At 43.3% G+C, this 20,781-nt stretch overlaps 1 protein-coding gene across 1 annotated transcript in view; it reads right to left on the minus strand.

Annotated features, from left to right (window-relative positions):
• UNK (unkempt family zinc finger) overlaps window positions 1–20,244 on the minus strand; it is a 23,656-nt gene extending 3,412 nt beyond the window's left edge. Inside the window, exons 1-14 of the mRNA XM_010002723.1 lie at window positions 20,234–20,244; window positions 19,196–19,405; window positions 17,432–17,608; window positions 16,875–17,005; window positions 16,617–16,752; window positions 14,932–15,049; window positions 13,854–13,938; window positions 11,910–12,052; window positions 10,574–10,621; window positions 9,482–9,682; window positions 5,197–5,265; window positions 4,310–4,484; window positions 3,062–3,163; window positions 1,415–1,603 (exon numbers count right to left, since the gene is read on the minus strand). Coding sequence (XP_010001025.1) covers window positions 1,415–1,603; window positions 3,062–3,163; window positions 4,310–4,484; window positions 5,197–5,265; window positions 9,482–9,682; window positions 10,574–10,621; window positions 11,910–12,052; window positions 13,854–13,938; window positions 14,932–15,049; window positions 16,617–16,752; window positions 16,875–17,005; window positions 17,432–17,608; window positions 19,196–19,405; window positions 20,234–20,244 — 1,795 coding nt within the window. The remainder of the gene's footprint in view (window positions 1–1,414; window positions 1,604–3,061; window positions 3,164–4,309; window positions 4,485–5,196; window positions 5,266–9,481; window positions 9,683–10,573; window positions 10,622–11,909; window positions 12,053–13,853; window positions 13,939–14,931; window positions 15,050–16,616; window positions 16,753–16,874; window positions 17,006–17,431; window positions 17,609–19,195; window positions 19,406–20,233) is intronic.
• Between the last annotated feature and the right edge of the window lie 537 nt (window positions 20,245–20,781).

A 20,781-nucleotide genomic window follows, 5' to 3' on the forward strand; every position in this document is an offset into this window, starting at 1 on the left:
AGGAATGCCTTCTCTGCACATTTTGCATCTAGTACAGTGGGAACCAGCCCAGGACTAGGTATTTTTAACTCAATGGCAATACAACTAAGTAGTAACTGCACACACTAACTTACGTGCATTCAGCATTTGTGGAATAGATTCCAGATTCCCAACTGCTAGGTTATATTTAAGACAGTTAAATATCTTATCAAAACCTCAGCAAAAATGGTTTTGTTTTATTACAGGTAAATCTATTTTTCTTAAAAATAAATTATTTAAATGCATTTTTAAGCCCCCTACATTTCTTTGGCTTTTAATTTGTATAGTAAAGACTAATGTAACAGGCTTAACTTCTTTCTTCTCAAATTAAAAGCAGACCTTATCAGCAAATTTTCCTTTTCTTACTGAAACTGAGATGAACAGCCAGCCTCAACACTGATTAGGGATGCCCTCTGATGTCTCTTTTCCTATTCTAATAGTTGTTAAGAGCTGTTAAAGCCAAACAAACAGCAACTGCAAGGCATGGAAGCATGGTTTTGGCCTACACAAACAAGGGATGCAGTTACACAGATAAGTGCATGCAGAAATAAATTACAAAAGCATGTAATAATTATATTAGGTTGAGCTGAATATTAAAGTGCATCTCAAATTTGAAGAAGCACTTAGATTTAGTATCAAGAGAGAGAACTAATATTACTGTTCGTAACAGAGAATCTGCAGAGCAGGTGTCACTGTAGCCTTGAGACTCCTAAACACTTATTTCTCAAGGTAACCCTGCATCTGGACAATAAAATAGATTTGTGCCCTGAGTTCCCAGTTTGGAGCTGCAGCTCCAAAGTGATTTCTCTTCCCTTCACAGACCCTCATACAGGAAACAGGCCCTCAAGAGGGATTTAAAAAAAAAAAAAAAAAAGAGCAAAGGGGACAAGGACAGCGTAACTTTTTGCCAAGTCCATACTGCAAATCTGTGTGCAGAGTGCCAAACTGGAGGAAAAAGTATGATGACCCACTCTAGAGCTCCCAGAAGCTAATCTGACCTACAAGCAGTCCCCAAGGGCAAACTCCAGTCCTGACCTTAGCAAAGCAAAGATGAGGATGGAACTCTGAGTTTTATGTAAAGTGAAGTCTCAGCACTGGTGGCAGGAAAAGGCAGAGATCTTTTCCCTGAAAGGCATCATCAGAGCAAGTCGCTTAACCTATCTGTCCCTTCTCCTCAAGCTAGATGCATGGGAAGCAGAGGGAATTGCTCCCTTGTTCACAAGGTACTAGCCAATTTTTGGTATAGAAACTTCTAGTACTTCTGCTGTTCTCATGGGGAGAAGAGCTACAAATGGCAGCAGTGAAATAACACATTAAAAATCAAAGCTAACTTAAAGGAAAATACTTACATGGCACAGACAGGCATGTACATGGGACACACACACTGTGCATTTACCTAATGATCCATGAGAAGCTGATGTCCCCAGGAATGTGTTTTCAGATTGGCTTAAGTGTCCCTGGGGCTGATGAAGGAAATGCGATGAGAGGCTGACCGGTGGAGAAGGAGAGGCAGAGTGAAAGGAGGCTGAGCTTCCAAGGGACCCGGGGATATTTACAGGAGCAGAACTTTGCAGCAAACTCCCACCTGGACAAAGAACACACAGAGAGGATGGCTATGTATGACCATGAAGTATGGGCACAGTGCAGGAGATCAGAGCAGAAGGCATTGGAGGTTCCCTTTCTTCTCCCTAAGCCCCTCGGGGTTTTCCTCCACTTCTCAGCGTGTTTCATTCCCCTCTCAGCCTTTAAGGGGAACACTGAACCACACAGGTGAGGCCCCCCAGAGCTCAAGGGACTGCTCTTTCATCAGCCAAAGCAACAGAAGGTTTTCTGAGCAGAGTTCAGTCCCTATCAGTCTAGAGAAGATGAATTTGGTACCTGGTATTTGCACTGAAAAATTCACTTCTGAAACATGTGCCTCTGCCCTTAATAAATCCAACCAACCTGTAGTGAGAAGACCTGCTGGGTCAGGTCAAGATCTTAACTACTATGAATCTGTGACTAGCTTTAATCATTTTAGACATATTTGAGTGCCTGGATCTATCAGAAATAAAAAATCCCAGAGCTCAAACTCCAAAGACACAGCACTTCCTTATACAAGAAGTCATTCTCCCTGCCACACACAGATGGAGGGAGATCTCAGCCCTGCTCCCCACTCTCTCATCATCTCCCTTCTTAGAAGATCACCAGGTAACACCCAGACCTGATGTGAACAGAGGAAAAAGCAGCATGGAAGATCTCTAAGCCACTGCAGATGGGTAGCAGCAGAAGCAGGGCTATCAGCAGACATGCACAGGAAACTTTCCAAGCAGGATCTTCTCTTTGGCAGGGAAGTGGAAGTGATTTTCTTTAGGGTTCCTTCCACAGGTCCCTTTCTACCTCAATACAGCTCCAGACAGTGTGGTTCCCTTGGAAACCTTCAGACCACTGAAGTCAGCTCTCATTCAAAACCTGTCTCACACAGCAAGGGTACCAAAAAACTAGAACCACTTCCAAAAAGCTACGAGACATTTGTTTGTACCTGGACTCTCACTAGAGACAGGCAGAAGAGGCCTCAGCCTACCTCCACATATTAAAATGAGACAGACATCACAGGAATCAAACCAACAGACCATGATGACACTGTGTGACAGATGGATAGTATTACCAGGTCAGTGAGTTTCCTGTTACTGCTAGGGAGAGTTTTCTGCTTAAGATGCAAATGGTTACACTTTGGTCTGTTTTTAAAGGTATCAGGTGCCTTCTAGAGTCTACTTACACACTGAAAAAAAAAACCGACCACAAAAATCAAGCAAGTCCCATTCAGTCTCAAGAAACATCCCAAAGACACCTGGGCCCAATGGGAAAAACTCAGCTCTTCTAGTCAACCAGGTCAAGTTTTCACTTCAGAGATGCTCAGCAGTTGCCAGAGTTTGTTATAATTGCTGTTTTAACCAATGCTATTTTGGGACTGGTTTTAGAGCTTTGTTGGGCTGGCTCCACTGAGGTGACTGGGCAACACTGCTTGGCAGAAGATAAAGAAAGCTCTGTTGCTTTCATGTACCTATCATGATGCCACTCGTGTGGGGCACTGTGCTGCTGTCAAATGTCTTCTCCAGGGCAGCCACTCCGAATTCATTCAGGTCCAGGTCATCCAAGGCAGACTCTGCCAGACACAGAGGTACCAATTATGTTATAAAGGACCAACAACTTCAAGAGATAGGATGGCCCAAAGAGCCTACATGCAGAGGAAGGAGCCTTTGCTCTCTATTTGTCAGTCTGCACGGCCCTGCTCTCTGCCCTGTGCAACACTCTTCTTAAATGCTTTGGCAGAAGTCTCATGGGCAGCTTTTCCACTCAGGTTTTCTTGCCTGATCTGATTTCTTTTTTGTCTCCAAGTAATCCCAAATGTTATATGAAAACAAAAATGTGATTAAATAACAGCAGTTCCCATAAGTCTTCACCCAAACTGCTCTTTCAAGTCTGTCCATAATATGCAGTAACACTGGCTTATGACATGTCTGGGCCTGGCTTGTGCTTTGTCCATACTTTGCTGAAGAGCCACTCAGAAAAGCAACACCAGTAGAAGGGAACACTTGAAAAACACCCCTGAGGTTCAAAGATAGGGTAAAATAAAAAAAGCTTATGAACACTTGCAAATGTTCTATCTACTTGAACATGCCTCATCACTAATCATCAATATCATTTCATCCCACATGTGCCCACTCATTTCTATTATTATTTAACAAATCAGTGAGATCACCTCAGAAATGTTGGATTAAAAAAAAACACAAAACAGGTGACCAAAAAACCTGTACCAATCTCAGAGGAGTGATTCCACTCTCTGGACTCTCCTGTTTTCCTTTTTCTTACAGCCTCTGTCCTACAGTCTATGAAAGGCAATCAACCTTACAATCTACCTGGTGGTTACCCTTGCTATAAAATTGTCATTTAGAAGGTATGGGGTTGTAACTGGAAAATGCCCCTGTGATCTCCTGCCTATTCCAAGACCTCTTTGTAACTTTGCCAAACTTAAAACTGAGGCCCTTTCCACCATCTGACATTCTGAGTAACTGGCTCAGAGGCCTTCTGTTGGTCCTGTGGGTAGGTTTCATCCATAATGACCTGCAGAAAACATCAGATGTGTCACAGTCACAGAAAAAGCTTACAGCCCTCAGGAATCTGCCAACACTGGGATGAAAAATGGGTGTTCACGGGAACACCCTGCTATTCCAGCCCTCAGACCTGGCAATCCATGTCTGAGGAAGCCCTTTTAGCATTAATAAGTAAAAAAAAAAAGAGGTGAAGTTACCTATGACAGACTCAACGGTGTCACTGGTTGGGTAGAAAGGAAGGGCATTGGCATTCATGCCTGGTATGCTGCTGGTGCCAGCAGGGCTTGGTGGGGTTGCAGCCAGACTGGAGGTGATACTAGAGGAGATGCTGGATGTCAGTGGGCTCCCCACTGGGAGAATACCCAGTATGTCCTGAAACAAGAGTTTTGAAAGGGGAAGAGGTAGGATATAAAACATCTTTATAAAAGAATCCCTTCAGAAACATGCAGGGATGAGCCAAAGATCAGCAGCAAACCTGTTCCTGCTTGCTTCCAACCTGACAGATGGCTGGTGCTACTACTGGGCTGGGGGGTGGGGGAAGAGATTAACAGCTTTTCTTTAATTTCTGACGACTGTTCTCTGTTCTGTCCCCTGTCATATCCCTCCTCCCTCCCCCCAGCATTACAAAAATCCTTCAGGCTGCCCCAGAATTAACTCCTGTGACCCACAGGTTGCATGCAATCATAGGGATGGATCACACACACACACACACACACACTCATTCAGGCTCAGTTCAGCACACGACTTAGAACCTGCCATTAAATTCTCTTTGCTGAATCCTTGAACTTAGATGACTCCAGAGATCCATTCCAGCTCAATTTTCTGTAATTTGGAGACACTCTCCAACAAGGTTCAGGCCTATGAATCTATCCTGAATTCACACAGGTCTAGCCATTCATAAAGAACACCTTCAGCAAATCATCCCATCTTCATCAAGTAATCCCTCAAGCTGAGCATCCTAATGGTGTCTGGAATGTCACTGACTCCCTGCAGAGTTGTCTGGATCCAAAGAGATTTCTGGTGTCCTTGTCTCTGGCAGTGTGAGCACTGAGCTAGGTGCAGAGCCCTGCCAGCAGCACCATACCTGTTTGGGCTGTAACAAAGGTTGCTCCTGGCTCCTGTGTTCCAGGGAGTGGGACTTCATTTTTGCTTGCTGCAGGAAAGACACAGAACAAAAGATAAAGCAGAGGGATTAGCAGCAAAATTTAAAATGGCTGCCTGCTGGCTTTGGAGAGGCCATGGGAAACACAGTCCCCTCCTCTCTTACAGCCTGCTCTGGGCACTAGAGAATTCAAAGTGGAAAGCAAAGCAAACTGAAAACAACCCAAATAATTTGCTTTCTATATACCAAGACATCCCCCCTAGAGTTATGTAAAGACTTGTCACCATCACATTTGCCTTCCACACTGCTATAAATCCTCTGCTAGCATTAAGGACATCTTAACCAAGACCAAAAAATGAATTATTTTGTCTTGCTATAAAAATAACTCTTCAGCTTTACTGGTATCTGGAAAAAAAAAGAGCCAGAAATAGTGGGAGGCATCCTGTATTTTTAAATTATGTAAACATTTTTCAGCTTTGGGAAAATAAAGTATGCAGATTATGTCTTTCCTCAAACTTTTCCAGCTCTCAGCTAGGTCTGCAAAGTAAAACACAATGATAACTAACCAATTTTAAAAGAAAAATTCATTAAAAAAAAATAACCTTCCCCTCATCCATTAACATAAGAGGCTCAAGGCTATAAAATGTAAGTGAGGTCAAGACTGTCTGGAATGAACTGCATGAATGCCAACATACATTTAGAATTCCACAATCCAGCCTAAAAATTCAACCTAAGGACCTTCCAGCACTATATCCCTAACGGATATCAATCCTCATCAGTCAATTCTGAGCTACAATAACCAGAGCTGGGAAGGAAGTGGCCTCATGAGCTTGCTAGTGTGTAAGTCTGCTCTGCAGGCCTCACTTTGTTCCTCCTGTGCTGCTACATGTGTAAGGCACAGGGAGATCAATCACACCCTCCCAGTACAGAGAGGGAGCAAAGAAGCGCTGAGAGTCAGGGCTGCTGTTTTACTTGTTCTCCAACCCCCCCCATAGCCTGAATCAGAGCCATATTCCAGGCATAAGGTCTGCTCCATGGTTTTTAATCTCCAGAGCAGGCAGCCAGCATCTCTGGAGGGGAGAGTCAGCCCTGATGTGCAACAGCAGCACATGAGATGCCCCACCGACCTGAAGGGATATGCCTTGACTTTTTAGCTTAAATAGTCTCATGAGAAAGATAAATGATTGCTGGAGAGGAATGACATAACCAGACAGGCGAAAGAGCAGCAGAAGAATTTATCCCTTCCTTGGTTTTGCTTAATTAAATCATTTTCTCTGCTCAGCTGTATGCCTACAGGCAGATGGGGAGGTCAAAGCCTGGCAAACAGGCAGCTGAGATACAGACACAAAGATCCTTCTGCTGTGAGTACCATCCTCTCACTGAACACCACCCAGCACGTTTACACAGAGCAAAGCTCCCACCAAACCAACCCAGGCTTGTGAGCAGGAGATGCGTTAGGTTGGTGCATCTGTGTGTGCCTGATAACACGCCTGCTGGATTATCCAACACATCCTCACCCTGCCTGACACTCAACTGAACACAAAATGTGCTATCAACAGACTTCAGCAGCTGAAGTGAAGGCACACATGCATCCATGGCCCCCCACGGAGAGGCTTCCTGCCAACACAGCTCACTGGCTCTGGTGCAGTTCAGTCTTACTGGAAGGTTTTTGTTCCTTTAAGGAGGAGAAAAAGTGAGCATGTTTCTAAGTTAGTCCCAATTCCCACTGCCTTGAATTCATGTACCAGCAGTGAAAGAGAGCAAACCACTAAGCCAGTCTCCTTCAGCTCTGGGTATCATTAAAAGGGCTGTATATCAAGGCAGAAATGCAAAGGGCAGCCTGAAATTCTCCAGCTCACTCTGCTGCAGTCAGGGAAGAAAACAGGGGACATAAATTACCAGTGAAACCAAATGTTTTCTGACCAGCATGGAACGAACCTCCTGTACTGTGTGTCAGGACTTGGGAACACCTCCTGGTCGTGGCACTCAGCTCCTTCCAGTGCTGCCAGCATTTTTCCAGCTTGCTAAATCTTTTGGGACTCAGGAAATTTATTTTTAGCTTAAAGTGCTGGTTCAGCCTTACCATAAACTATGTGGAACCTATTAACACAGAAGGTGCATTTGTCATTCTAATAAGATAGAAGCTATTTGTACCAATTCTACAGAGGAAAAATGACAAGCCTATTGCAGAGCTGAGCCAAATGCATCTCTTCAGTTTTCAGATATGAGTGAACAAAGTTAAATGCCTAATTATTGGTCCAACTTACAGGGTATACCAGAATCTCTGGTGCCCACTGCAGCCAAAGGGAATTACAGAGGATTTTTTAAAAGTACGTAATTATAGACTAAAATAAAATTAAATTAGGACACTTATGAGACACCCAATTTTGTCTGCAGAAACCAAGCATAAGGCAACTGTGATTACTTCCGTCTATATCTTAATAGCTACTTACTCCAGACATTTAACACAGGTCTTTGTTTAATTAAAGCCACATGAATAAGAAGCAACCTGAATACAGTACTTCTGTAGCACAGCCTGGACTTCAGACATAAATGCTCATCATCTGGCCCTCCTTTTATAAGTCCTATTCATGCTCCATCCCCTTTCTCCTTGGCTAAGGCTTGCTGCCCATTTTCTCCAAAGCAGGGCCTCCCTGGCACCCTGCCCCTGCTGGCAGGAAACAGAGGTTCTCTCAGTCCTTCAGCTTTGGGTTCACTCCTCCTTTGCAGCAGAGGCATTAGAGAGTCAGCACATGGTTCTCCTTTTGTTTCTAAACAACTGCTACAAGCTGCTGTGCCTGCAAAGAAGTGCCAGGATCACAGCATGGTCTGCTCTTTACCCCCAAAGATGTGTTGCATCAATTTGCAATTTCCTAAGCCACATCCACATTGAGCAAGACAATGGAAGCATTTATATGAAGCCCTACGTGCCTATAGCTTCATCTGTATTTGTCACTACACCATTTTAATGAGACTAAACGTTGTTCAGGACTGGTCCTACTGAAACATTTGGTTATATTTTCCCCAAGTTGTAAAAATAAATAAAACAAAACAGAGTCTGCTTTCTAAATCCAACTACTTTATGAAAGGTCTTGTCTGGATGGGATATTCCCACTGGTTTCTCACAGCAGTGCAAAACTAACACAGCACTATATACTCACTAAGGCTGGGTTCTTTAATATTATAGAGAAAAATTTAAGCATAGCCAGGTTGAAAGCAGCATTTCCTGTCATCTCTGTTTTCAAGCAATATAGATCAGGTAATTTTACTCCTTTTAAATATATTGTTTTAAAGAACTTGTAGGAAATATTTTTGCAGGCATTTCTTCATAAAAGTAGCTTTCACCCCCTAAATTGAGATGTTGTTCTATTCATTTAGAAACTCAGTGAGGAATAAAAGCTGTGACCCAAGCTCTGTGTTGGACTCGGCTGACTTGGAAGTGATGGTGCAGAGAAACTATTAATTGTAACATCAAGAAAGGAAATTCACAGTAAGAAATTGACTGTGGAAAAAGCTCATGCGTGACAGAAGAGATGAAAGAGACTGTTCCAGGCTTAGGGAGTCTGAACAAGGCATGACACCAAGAAGGAGAAATCTGAGGAAGCAACAAGGCAAGACAGGGATATCCAAAAGGGGGAAGAGGGAATGTTGTTAGAGACGTGGGTTGGGTAAGATTGCAGAGGGTTCTTCAAATGCAAATGAGGAATTCAAATCTAACACAGAAGCCACAGGAGAAAGTCAAGGATCAGAATGGTACAGCCAGAGAAGCAAGAGACAACCAAAGTGACATTTTGTAATACACCAGAGAAATGAATGGTGAAAACAGAAGACAAACCAAGTCACGGAGATCAAGGTAAGAGTTCAGAGTGAGAACAGAGAAGGAAGGATGAGTTTCCACGAGACAAGACAGCAAAAGAAACAGACTCTTGGCAAGGACCTAAATATGGAAAAAGAAAGAGCAAGATGTGATATGTGGGAAGCTACCCGGGGTCAACACAGGATAGAAGTTGTGAGGGATTAGGAAAACAAGCAGCAGCTTGAGTTCTACAAACTGAGTGTGTGATGGCAGCCAGGCAGCCAGGAACAGATGTAAGACAGAAGAGACTGGAAGGGAGGCTGAAAGCAGAGATCTGAGAACTGCTGATGAGAGCAGTGCTTTCTCATTTTAGTTCCTTGAAAAATAAAGAGACAGCTAGACTGGGCAATTTCTCATTCCTCCTCATGCCCCCCCCACCCCCAACTCCTCCAGCCAATGTTCCCTACTAACCTGGCATTTGAAACTCTTCAAATACTCGGCCCCCACCTGATCTTCTCGCTCAAACCCCGGTGCTTTCTTGTAGCTGCCGGCTGCTGTTACTGAGTCTGGAGGAAAACCAATGGTCTCCAAGCTGTGGGGCTTCCCAATGGCACCAGGAGGAGACCCACATATATTAGATGGGCTTCCAAGGCTGCTGTTCCTACAAAGAATCTAATAGAAGGAAGAAGTGTCAGGAAAGTACAGCCAACAGCAATGACTCGGAGAGGAGAGGGATCCCACAGAAGAGCTCACTCACTTCACTGTTTGTGACTTGATTATACTGACAGTCAACACCAACATACAACCTTCCAGCAAACAGTACTTAAAAACCAGGAAAAAGCTCAAGTAGATACTGGATTTATACAGTCCCACAATTATGGTTTTATTGTCATTATTCTGAAGTGTAGTCTGATGAAAACCAACCTGCAGCTCTAGTGACATTTATTCTTTTTGAGGCCTCAAAACTGATACTGAAACTAAAACTGAGAAGTTTCCAAACCTGACCAAACTCCTTTTGTTTTCCTTAGGCTACAGTGGATCCTGTCTACACTTTGAGGAGTAGTGTGAAACCTGGAAAGTTGCTATGGTAGTCAGAACAACCAAGCATGTCTGAGCTACGTGTGATACAGTCTCTTTTGCTTTCCAGTTGGAAATTCTGAAAGTTTTAATGCAGGCACAAGCCAAGTATCAACAGCTGCATTAAAAACCTCAAGGATTTCCAAGAGTTCCATTCTTTGGACTATAACCAGGGATCACAACCACATGCAACAAGGCTAGTTTTGCACTGTAGATGAAGCCACAGACAGCAGCAAAGGACATGAGTTTTAGAGAAGGTGCCTACCTAGATCAATGCAGATACCCCATTTCTCTGGGACAAGAAATTATTTGCTTGCATGACTGTGCTTCAGACAACATTTAGACAGTTACTGCTACTGCAGACTTAAATGTGGCACAGTCTGCGCTGGCATTAAAAAGAAGGAGCATCCTACAATGTTTTTATTTGATTTTTATTCAGCAATCCTGCTGTCCATGCTTCCCTACAGTCGCAAAGATACTACTCACTGTGGTGGAGGTGGGGCTAGTTGGCAGAGTTCCTGATTTATTCCACACCTACAGTACAAATACAAAACAGAACAGGCCGCGTGAGGCTGGCTGCTAGAGGGACCTTTTTCTCTGATTAATTCATCACGTAAAATGATCACCAGCAAAGCCATATTTGTTTGCAAGCTACACACAGATGCCCTGTGGAGTGATGAAGTCACAGAAAGACATGTGTTGCTGTTTGGCAAATATCCAAGGATTAGGAAAGGCTGTTTAAATGACTAAGAGCTTGAGATTGAAGACTTGAACAGTCTATTAAGTGGAAGATAACTTCAATTTCATTGTGGTTTTCAGAGAATTTAGATGCCACATTCATAAGATGAAGGGGAGTTGTTTTTTATGGCTTTCCATAGTATTATTTAGTAAGAGAAAATGTTATGTCTAGACTTTTCAAGATCTGTGTGGAATTCTGGCGAAACCAAATACAGGAGAACTATGAACTGTTAGGTTGGCTGTGGCACTAATCAAATCAAACTATCAGCTTCTCCTTGAAGAAGGGGAATAAGAGAAAACAGAGGTCCTAAATGAATTGACCTCATTCCAACCAGTTTCAAATGAGTTAAACTTTGTGTCATTTTACCTTCTCAAAACCTCAGCCAACCGTATGAAAAGGTTACACACCTTATCAGAAGTAGTGCAAACAGGAAAGACTTAAACACAAAAAAGAATCTCAGCAAAAATGAAGTGGCCTAGCATTCCATGGGCTTCTTATCTGTCTGTATCTGTTCAGCATTTAGAGAGCTCCCTAACAACTAGAAGTACTATCAACTCTGTGGGGCATTACTTCAACATATTACAGAGTTGAGCTATTTCCAGAAGCAGAAGAGGGAGGGAATCAAGGATATCCTATAATGCAACACACAATATGCACAGGTTAAGGCTCTGAGATTACATATGTAAACAAACTCAGCTGTAGTTATGTACTTTGGACATTATTGGCTCACAGCCTGTAATTAGAGTACTTGGAAACTAAGCCCAATCTGTACCTCCAGACAGGAAGGAGTTGTACTTCGTGTGCGGATGTATTCCACTCTCCTGAAAGTACATCAACAAACTGCACAGAAAGGAAGGCTCAGAAACTTTATAGGTGAGAGGACAATGCTAAAGCCACTCAGTTCTACGTTCCAAACAAACAGATCCCCCTAAAAAGCGTGGAGCTGAGATCTAGAAGAAAAGTACCCTATCTTTTGGGCTGCTGGATATTTAAGATTTCTCTTCTGGGGAGAAAGAAGTACAGCGACTCAGAGAAACCCAGATTTATAGAACATGGACCAGGCTTCCCCACAGTGCTACATACATTGCTAAGGTCTGGGGCATGTGGACTGGAAGGGCTGACTGGAACAGAATCACCAGCTGCTGAGGGCATGTACATCACAGGGCCTGTCTGCGTCGGGCTCGAGACAGCTGAAGATTGCTGTAAATCTTCACTGAGAGCAGGCTCTGGAAGGAATAAAAGCACATGGAATGTTACCCAGAGCTGTAGAACTGCAATGGAGCACAAGAACAAGAAGATCTAGATATTCTCAAGCGAATAAATATTCCACAAGCATCTACTTATCAGCAGAGAAGCAAGGAGAAATCTTATCTGGCAAAAGGCTACTACTTATCTAATAGGCCTTACATTATTAGTGTATGACTTGTACTCTGTGCTGCTCTTTAGTCCATTAAAGCTGCTCCAAAATTATCTTCCCTGCATGAATTGTGTATTATTCATTCAGCTGCCTTGAACTAAGCAGAGCTTCCTTCATTGCTAAGCACAAAGTTGATGGCTGCATCATAATTAGCTGGGGGAGATAAGTTTCTCTCTGCATTCAGTACAAAACATTACCCCAAATAAGTAATGTACATAAAAAGGTAGACACAAAAAGACAGTGTCATTGGCTTGGAAGCTGAAGCAAAAATGCTGTCACTTGTGGTATTTACTAAAACTGTAACTGACGCTACAGCTGTATGGCAATCTTTAAAGTACTAGTTTCAATACATTTCTTGCTAATAATCAGCAAAACTCATTCTAAGAGCAGATATAACAAACTGACTCCTATTATTTGAATTGAATTAGGGCCTCGCTGTTCACCCTGCTAAGAAAGGACTAAACTATAACAATTCCATAAGGCAGCAAGAAGTGATCAGGCTGGAATGACTTAAGTGCCACAGAATGTTACTCTGGCTTTAAAGTACTATAGTATCAAGAGCAGTAATCTTGTTAGGAATGAAGCATCTCCTAAACAAAAATACTATGTTATATACAAGGGACTTTGCTAAACACTGTTTCTTTATCAAGACTTGATTCTCTCTTAGGCTTGCTGGATCATATTGTACTTCAGGCTCTGATGACCCACAGGTGTAGCTGTAATTACTGCTTGGACAAGGCTTCCTATAAAAGGAACTGCATAACCTGTAAGGAATTTACTCTCACTGTTCCTTGACAAAGGCAGCAATTACTAATTCCACCATTTAGAAAGGAAAATCGAATAACAAAGCTTTGCTCAGGGCCATGTAATGAGTATCAGAGCCCATCTATTGACTTCTGAGTAACCTGTCCTAAGGGCTGCACATTCCACAGTGAGACTGGAGTAGGAGCCACAGGGCCAGGAGCTGACCATCTATCAATGAACATTGGTGCCCACCTGAATATAGAGCTCCCACAACCAGAACAGCATCCCTACTTTACAGATGACAGAAGTGAGGACTGAAATAATGCCTGTAAATCAGGGGGCTATTAAGAAAAGAGAGTCTGAGGAAAAGTGGACAAAAAAGATGCCTATTGTCCTTCTCCAAGCTAATGTAAAGATTTGAATTCTAACCAAAAATTAATAAATAGTATTTAATGTTTTGATGCATCCATGTTATCTATAATCAGCAATTTTATCCTCAGCTTTTTAAAATACATCACTTTGCAACTTAGCTAGGTGCAGTTCATCCATGTACAGAAGAGAAGCAGCTTTCTCTGCTTCTGTCCTCTTAATCTGACTTGCAGAGAACTGAGTAAGTAAGAGGGACCAGAGGGAGATACAGTGAGATCCAAGCGCTGAGTCCTACAGACCATCTACTGCCTTCAGCTCTGCCAACACTTCCCACACTAGCATGGTTTTACAGACATCAACCAAAGTCAATACTAGTTTTCTGAAAACCCTTCACCGAAGTTCTAGTTTAGTGGCCCTGTATTTTAAACCATCTCTTTTGGCCAGAAGTTCTCCATAGCTCACACATTCATGAAAGAGGAGAGAAACAGCCCACGTACGTTCTACATGTGCAAAGGCACAGAAGGGTCCTCGGGGACAGCTGCCAGACTGCTGCATATCATTGCATTTGGTGGACTTGTAGATCTAAGGGTGGGGAAAAAAAAAAAACAAAACCAGAAAAAAACAGACATGAACAGGAAAAAAAACAACATCTGTGACTTGCAGCCCAGGTACAAAAGTACTACAAAGAGACTTGACAGCAAGAAGACAGATAGAAGGCACAAAGGCCAGCAGAGTTTAGGGTGACCATTTCAGTGCTTTGCTTCAAAGAAAGGAGAACCCACTATAGAAACACCAAGACATGCCCATCACACCTCGAGCTCATCCAAAGATCAACCCGTCACACATCAGCTCACCCAGAGGTCACCATTTGCCATAAAGTCCCTCATTCTCACTGGAAGCTCCATGGATATTAGAAATGGTAAAAGGCAGGAAACAGTTGCCAGATGACAGCACAGAGATTTACAGCCACACGTTTGCAAGGAAAATAACAAACCATTGACAATGATGGTAGGAAATGGATTATTCCCCTTCCCCCCAGTTTGACAGGCGGTGACAATGGTTACTGTGCCGATACAGGCCCAACAAAGCTTTTCAACACTGTAACATGAAGCAGACTAGGACAAGGACTTAATTACACTTTCTGTCAGGATACTGGAATGCTCTGGGCATGCTCACAACTAAGAGCTTGGTGGTTTTTAGCACCAGTTTGTAGGTATCTGCAATTTAGTGTGATCATCATCAACCCAGAATTTTCCCTCAAGGAAGGAGATGCTGTAAGCTCACCTGCAAACCCACATCATGCTTTGAAAAGGACCCCCATAAATGAGACTGCTCTTACACTTGAGTTTTCCCCTGCTCTTCTTACCTCCTCCCATAACGTCTGCCTAAGGAAAAGGCACCCCTGTCAAGCAGCTGAATTTCAGCTTACTTCCACCATGCAGTTTCTTTGTATCCCAGGACCACACTGCAAGCAGCCCACATCCTCTCCCAGCTGGCACACTAATTTAATTCCTAAGAATGGAATGCTTTTGGTTTTCAACTCAGCTACCAAACAGAAGGAGCAAACTACTGTACCTCTGGGTGGAACTGCTGTTCTGTGCGAGTGTGGCAGTATTGGCATGAGTCTCCATTTTCACACTTACTGGGATCTCCCCACTCATCTCCATGTTTCACACTGGGACATGGTGAAGATCTGTGTGAATAAGGTGGCAGGAGAATGCATCAGGCTCTGAAACGTGCTTTGAGCTTTGCTTCTTCCATCAGGAGGCAGGTTTGGCTGCCCACCCTCAGCTGTCCAATCTGTTTGGCTGGCTGCTGCTTCCCCAGCCCCCTCCCTGCTGCTATTGCATCTTCTTCCCCTTCTTCCAATTTCCCAATGAAAGAAACATGGTTTAACTCTCCATCTGAAACCAAACACGACCTCAACCAACATAACTCAACAATATTGGCAGCTGATGTGATTAGTGTCAGAGATGCCAGGTCTGGTTTCTGTTTTGGAACTGTACATTCATAGAAAGCTAATAAGTTAATTGGCTAATCCTAAAACACATAATACCCTTACAGAGGTATGTTTCCAGTGTTATAGTATGGCCATGTGGAAAAGAGGCTGAGTCAGGTCACTGGGGAAAAGTCAAGTCCATTTTCTTTCTCCCAGCTAGGGACAGTTCTTTTTCCCGGTTCTGAATTTTTACGGTGACCTACTTCCCCTGCTCTTTATGCTCTTAACCATCCCCTCAGACAACAGCAGAGGGAAGCAGATAGCAGCAGCAGACGCCTGCATGATAGGCAGCCACATCAGCTGGGGGTGGGGAAAGCAACACAGAAGTGAGTAGCGATCAGGAGGACAGAAGCTTTCAGCTCTTCCCATCCCAAAGGGCCCAGGCAGGGCAGAAAAACACAGAGCTGCTGCCTGAAGACTGGCTTCATGATTCTGTTTCTCCTTAAAGTGTTGTGATTCGTGTTACTTCGGTTTTTATTTGTTGGTTGTTTTTTTTAAATGCATTATTTCAGTGCCAATTCAAAAATTTCTGTGAATGTTGGGGGTGGAGAATGGAAGTGAGAACCATCCACAGTATTTTCTCTCCTGGCTTTCTCGTTTGCCCTTATGTTTTCAAAAAGGAACTAAGGAAAAGCCCCACTGAGACCACAACAAAAGCTCTGTTGTGTTGGAGGAAATGAGGGCCTATAACTTGGATGAAACACGTTCAGGGAGATGTGGCATGCTGAGCAATCCAGTGACAGCTGAGTGAGGAGAACCCCCTGGTGCCTCAGCAGCACAGCCTGTAGCAGCTGGTCAGGAATGCACGTCCAGCTACTGCTCACACTGTGCCTCACCATCCCCATCACCAGGCACACACAACAAGCAGCCTGATGATTCTGAATCCTTGACCATGAGAATACTGAGTTTACTCCTAGATGGAGACTAAAACTTTCCTGTGTTGCCTTTTTCCTGCACTACTTTCTAAAGTAGGAGTTTACATGGTAAGGAGAAGCCAGACAAGTTCTGTCTGCTATAAAATCAGCATTGTAACATGATTTAGCACCAGTCATTTATTAAAGGTACTGGTTCCTATATACAGGAAAACTCTTTATTTAGCTTGTTATCCTCCTAAGCAGAAATAACAATCCATTACATCTGTCAGTACAGGCCTTGGAGACACACTAAATGTTTTAGTGGACAAAATCCTAGATCCCTCATTACAGATTTCTACTACACCTTATCACTCAGCTGGGAAATAAAATATCCAGGACCACAGTACCTGTATTTGTGTTTTCTTGGGCTTCTTCTTCTGTCTTTGCTATTGTGGTAGTAGGGACAGGCATAACCCTGGCGGCAGAGACGGGGGGGCTTCTTACACTGCTCTGTCTTGTAATTTCCCAACACATAGGTTGTATCTGCAAAAGAAACAACCAGTTCATGTGAGATGACCATGATCTAGATTTACTACACAAAAATTTTTTACAGCAGTGGGAACTCCACAAACACCAGACTTTCCCAGACTCCAAGTGACACTCACCTTGCCACCTTGGCTCCTCACTGAGTATTTTCTCTATCATAGCATGGCTAGCAGCAACTGCAGACTGACCCTCTATGCCACCTTCTGATGTAGTCTGACCATTCTGCAAAGCCTCCATCGCCTGAAGCTCCCTTCACAGAGTTAAATGAACATACAGAGTGAGCAGATGAAGAGACAGGTAAAGGTGTATAAAAACTGACATACCACAGCGTGGTTAACAACTCCTAAGTAGGTGCATTTCATTCACGTGTTTGTCAGAACATCTGTAGTCAAACAGCAAATACAATACATGTTCTTCATCCCCTGAGAATTCCAGATGCTTTATTTTGGCACCCTGCATCAGACTCCAAACTAGAGCACAAGCAGTTCAAAGTGTGCTCCCCCCGTTTTGAGTACCCTCCCTGGAGATTCTGATTTGCCTTATTAGGAAGGGATAGATCATCACTGCTCCATCAGGGAGCACTTCACCCTGAAGCAGCACTGTCCTTCAATCAGCTGACTTTCCATTGGGGTAGAGAACTGAACTGTTTTCTCCCACAGCCCCAACCTCTACGAACCTGATGTCGTACACCGGGGAGCGCAGGTCGTGGGGCCCATGAGCGAAGGCGCAGTGAACGCCGTTCTTGGTGCAGTTTCCCTTGGAGTCTGTCTCATGAATGCAGATTCCAGTTTTGTAGTAGCGCAAGTGATACCTCCTCTCTGTGTCCCCAGTAGTTCTATGCAAGAAGGGACACCTGAGGTGCAGGAGAGGAAGAACAAAGTTTAGTCACAGGTGGTGGACTCAACACTACCAAGACACGATGCCTGTACCGGATGCTGCAGTTGACAACACCTTTACTAACTCCACCCTTTCTCTTACACTGTACCTCCCAACACTACACAGAGCCCCTAAACCTGTCACTACACAGTATAATAGCTTCCCTCCCCAAAAGACAACTGGACTATCAAGCCAGCAGCAGCTTATTGTTCTAGCCTAGTGACTGCCAGGGATCTGGAAAACAGCAGGGTCACTGTCAAGGTGTCCTGACACACTGTGATTGAAGGGACATCACGTGGCACATACCATTTCCTCAGCAGCCCATCTAGACTTGGTGCTGTCACTGTTCTCTGCTGATGTACTCCTACAGGGCTGTGATAGTCTGTCTAGAGGCAGGTGCACCCTTTACGCAGAGCATAGGACAAGAAAGGAGGCTTAGAACACTACTCTCTTAAGTTAGGCTTTTTTCCCTCTTAGGCAGAAAAAGAACAAGCTACACTGAGATTAAAAAAAAAAAGAACAAGATGGAATTAGGCAAAATTTAGATGTTGCAGCATCAAGATCAAAAGAGAAAGCAGCAAAGATCTCCAAGATGGGAACAGTTTTCATTCACTGAGTTTGAGCCACATATTAACCAGTGATCTAGAAGCCAAAGCCCCCAAAATATCCTATTTCCAGTCTCTTCTAATTCTTTTCTAACAAGGAAGAAAGTATTGAAACGGAGGCTTCTGGCTGGGGATTATTCCATTCTGCTGTAGTCACAAGACCTTTACTTAATCAGATAAAAAAAATAAAATACTGTTTTCCCAATAAATAGCATTTTTCTGTGTATTTATACTGGCACTATGAGAGGGAACTGAAGAAATCCCATCTTTCTATAGGATCTCCACATAAAACACTCCCTATATTTGACCATAATTTGGCTACACTGTTTTTCTTTCATATCTGTCACATGGCTAAAGTTATATATTACTGGGTAAACCCTTTAACTGCTGGAGATTGCCTCATGTACAGCAGAAACATTTGCATATCTGCTCCAGTTAACTGGCAGCAGTTGTGGGGAGAGAAGGCACCAATAAAAGAAAGTCTTCCTCATGCTGCCTTGTTCTGGGTACTTGTAATTTCCCTGCTGGCTTCTTAAAAATTCAGGAGGACAAAATAAATGGGCCAGTAACCGGGCAAACTAGAGGACAAAGCTCCTCCTCTTTCTTCAATCTGTTCAAAACAAAGCTACACTGTTGAATAACAGCAAAAGGTGTTATTTGACAGTCAGATGCTTACACAGAGTCTTTCAGAGCTATATGTCAGTGATCTGTTCTTCCCACCTCAACTTTGCTGAAGATGCCAAGGCTCATGAGGCCAGCAAATGATGCAAGAGCTGAACTCCCATCTAAGTCACCCTTAAGGTGAGGGGTTGCTATTACAGGTCTTGCACCTGTTCTCACGTTACAAAGCTGCTTTACTGCTGACTTGGCCACATCTCTACAAGAACTGGCTGGAATCATCACCTGGACTGATCCCAAAGCCCTAATGCCTGAAAAGCAGGGTTGCAGTCTTTACTTACTCATCTCCTTCTGGGCAGATTCCTGTGGTCTCATCATACTTGGTACAGTAGATGTCAGGGCTGTAGTTGAAGGTACCGTCCCGGCGGCGGATGGACCTGCGGCGGCGCTGGTTGACAAAGTGCCAGTGGAAACAAGTGTAGGGCCGGTGCTGGGTGCACTTGTGCTGCACAAAAAGAGGGCACTGCTCCGTGCGGAATTCCTTCAGGTAACTGCAGGCAGAAAGGCAAGAGCGGGAGGTTAGGACAAAGATGCTGGTCACAGGCAATATCCAGTCACCCAATCCATCACGGAGAGGCTTCCTGTCCTTCCCACACCCTCCCCGGGTTTTGCTGTCAATACTGGAACCTGGAAGCTGCTGGTTGCGTGTAACGGGAAGGGATCAGTTACCAGGGCGGTTAACACAGACATGAATGCTAAGGATAGCTGAAATCACTTTATATTGTGCCTTGGATATTATTCTGAAGAGGCTTTTCATGAGCTTGGAAAATAGCCTGTGAGAAAAAAAGAACTCTGAAGGACCTTTCTAACAATTTCTGTCTCTAAATCTGAAACCTACCTGGACAAAAAGGGGTTTCCTTCTTATATGTTGAGTCAAAAAAAAACCCCAAACAAACCACAAAATAAAAAACAAACCACAAATAAAACACACTTTCCTTGTAGCCATGTTTGAAGTGTCAAGGTACTGAGAAAGATTTTTAAAGGGCTCTTTCACACCTTGCCCTCCTGGTTTAACTCAGCTTCTCTAGTACATGGTTGACTATGAAACAAAAATTAATCAATTTCTCTCTAGCAATCTTGTGAATTCAAGACTCAGTCTTGAAAAGTGAGATATTGATCCTCAAACTCTGGCATTTTTAGGTTGCTTTAATATGCAATTCTCTGAAAGTATGTGTCTTCTTTTACCCTGCCTGAGAATTAAAGAAGTCACAAGCTTTTATTTGTGACACTAATAACAGTCTCTAAACCCAGATTGTAGAGGATTACAAAATGGTTTAGATCAACATAATGATCTGACTGTGATCTGTGTAGGTGCTTACAAAATCCACATGGCCTGAAACCCAATGGTTGCTCTGCATGTACAAGGAACATACGAACAGTTCAAGTAGCTCAGACCCAAATCCCACTGGGTTTTGTCTCAGACACCTCTAAGAACAACACAGAAGGCCCAGAGCGTTCTGGTCTCTTACATTTTGAACTCAGTTTAAACAGCAAGAGTAACAAAATTTGGCAGGCAAAATAGAAGTACCAGTATTCTGCTGGAAGCAACAGGATGATACAAGAGCAGATAACGGACTCGTATCAAACCCCGTATGTACTCCGAGGCAACAAAACCAACTACAGGAATTTGTCAAGTGTTCACTCCCATATCAGAAAATCTTTCTATCATGTTTCTAAATATATGGAAAGATGTCTGATGCCCAAAGTTGTATTTACAGATAATATCATCATGTTAAATTCAGTCTGAAAGCAACATATGTCAATAAAGCCTCCTTTCCTCTTTAACCCAAAAGAAAGCCTGAGGAAAATGCACAAATTCAACCAAGTGATTTTATTTGTTTGATATGAAGAGAGAATATCAGTGGCA

The sequence above is a fragment of the Chaetura pelagica genome, unplaced genomic scaffold, assembly GCF_000747805.2.
Source record: "Chaetura pelagica isolate M959 unplaced genomic scaffold, ChaPel_1.0 scaffold47, whole genome shotgun sequence".
Classification (NCBI taxonomy): Eukaryota; Metazoa; Chordata; class Aves; order Apodiformes; family Apodidae; genus Chaetura; species Chaetura pelagica.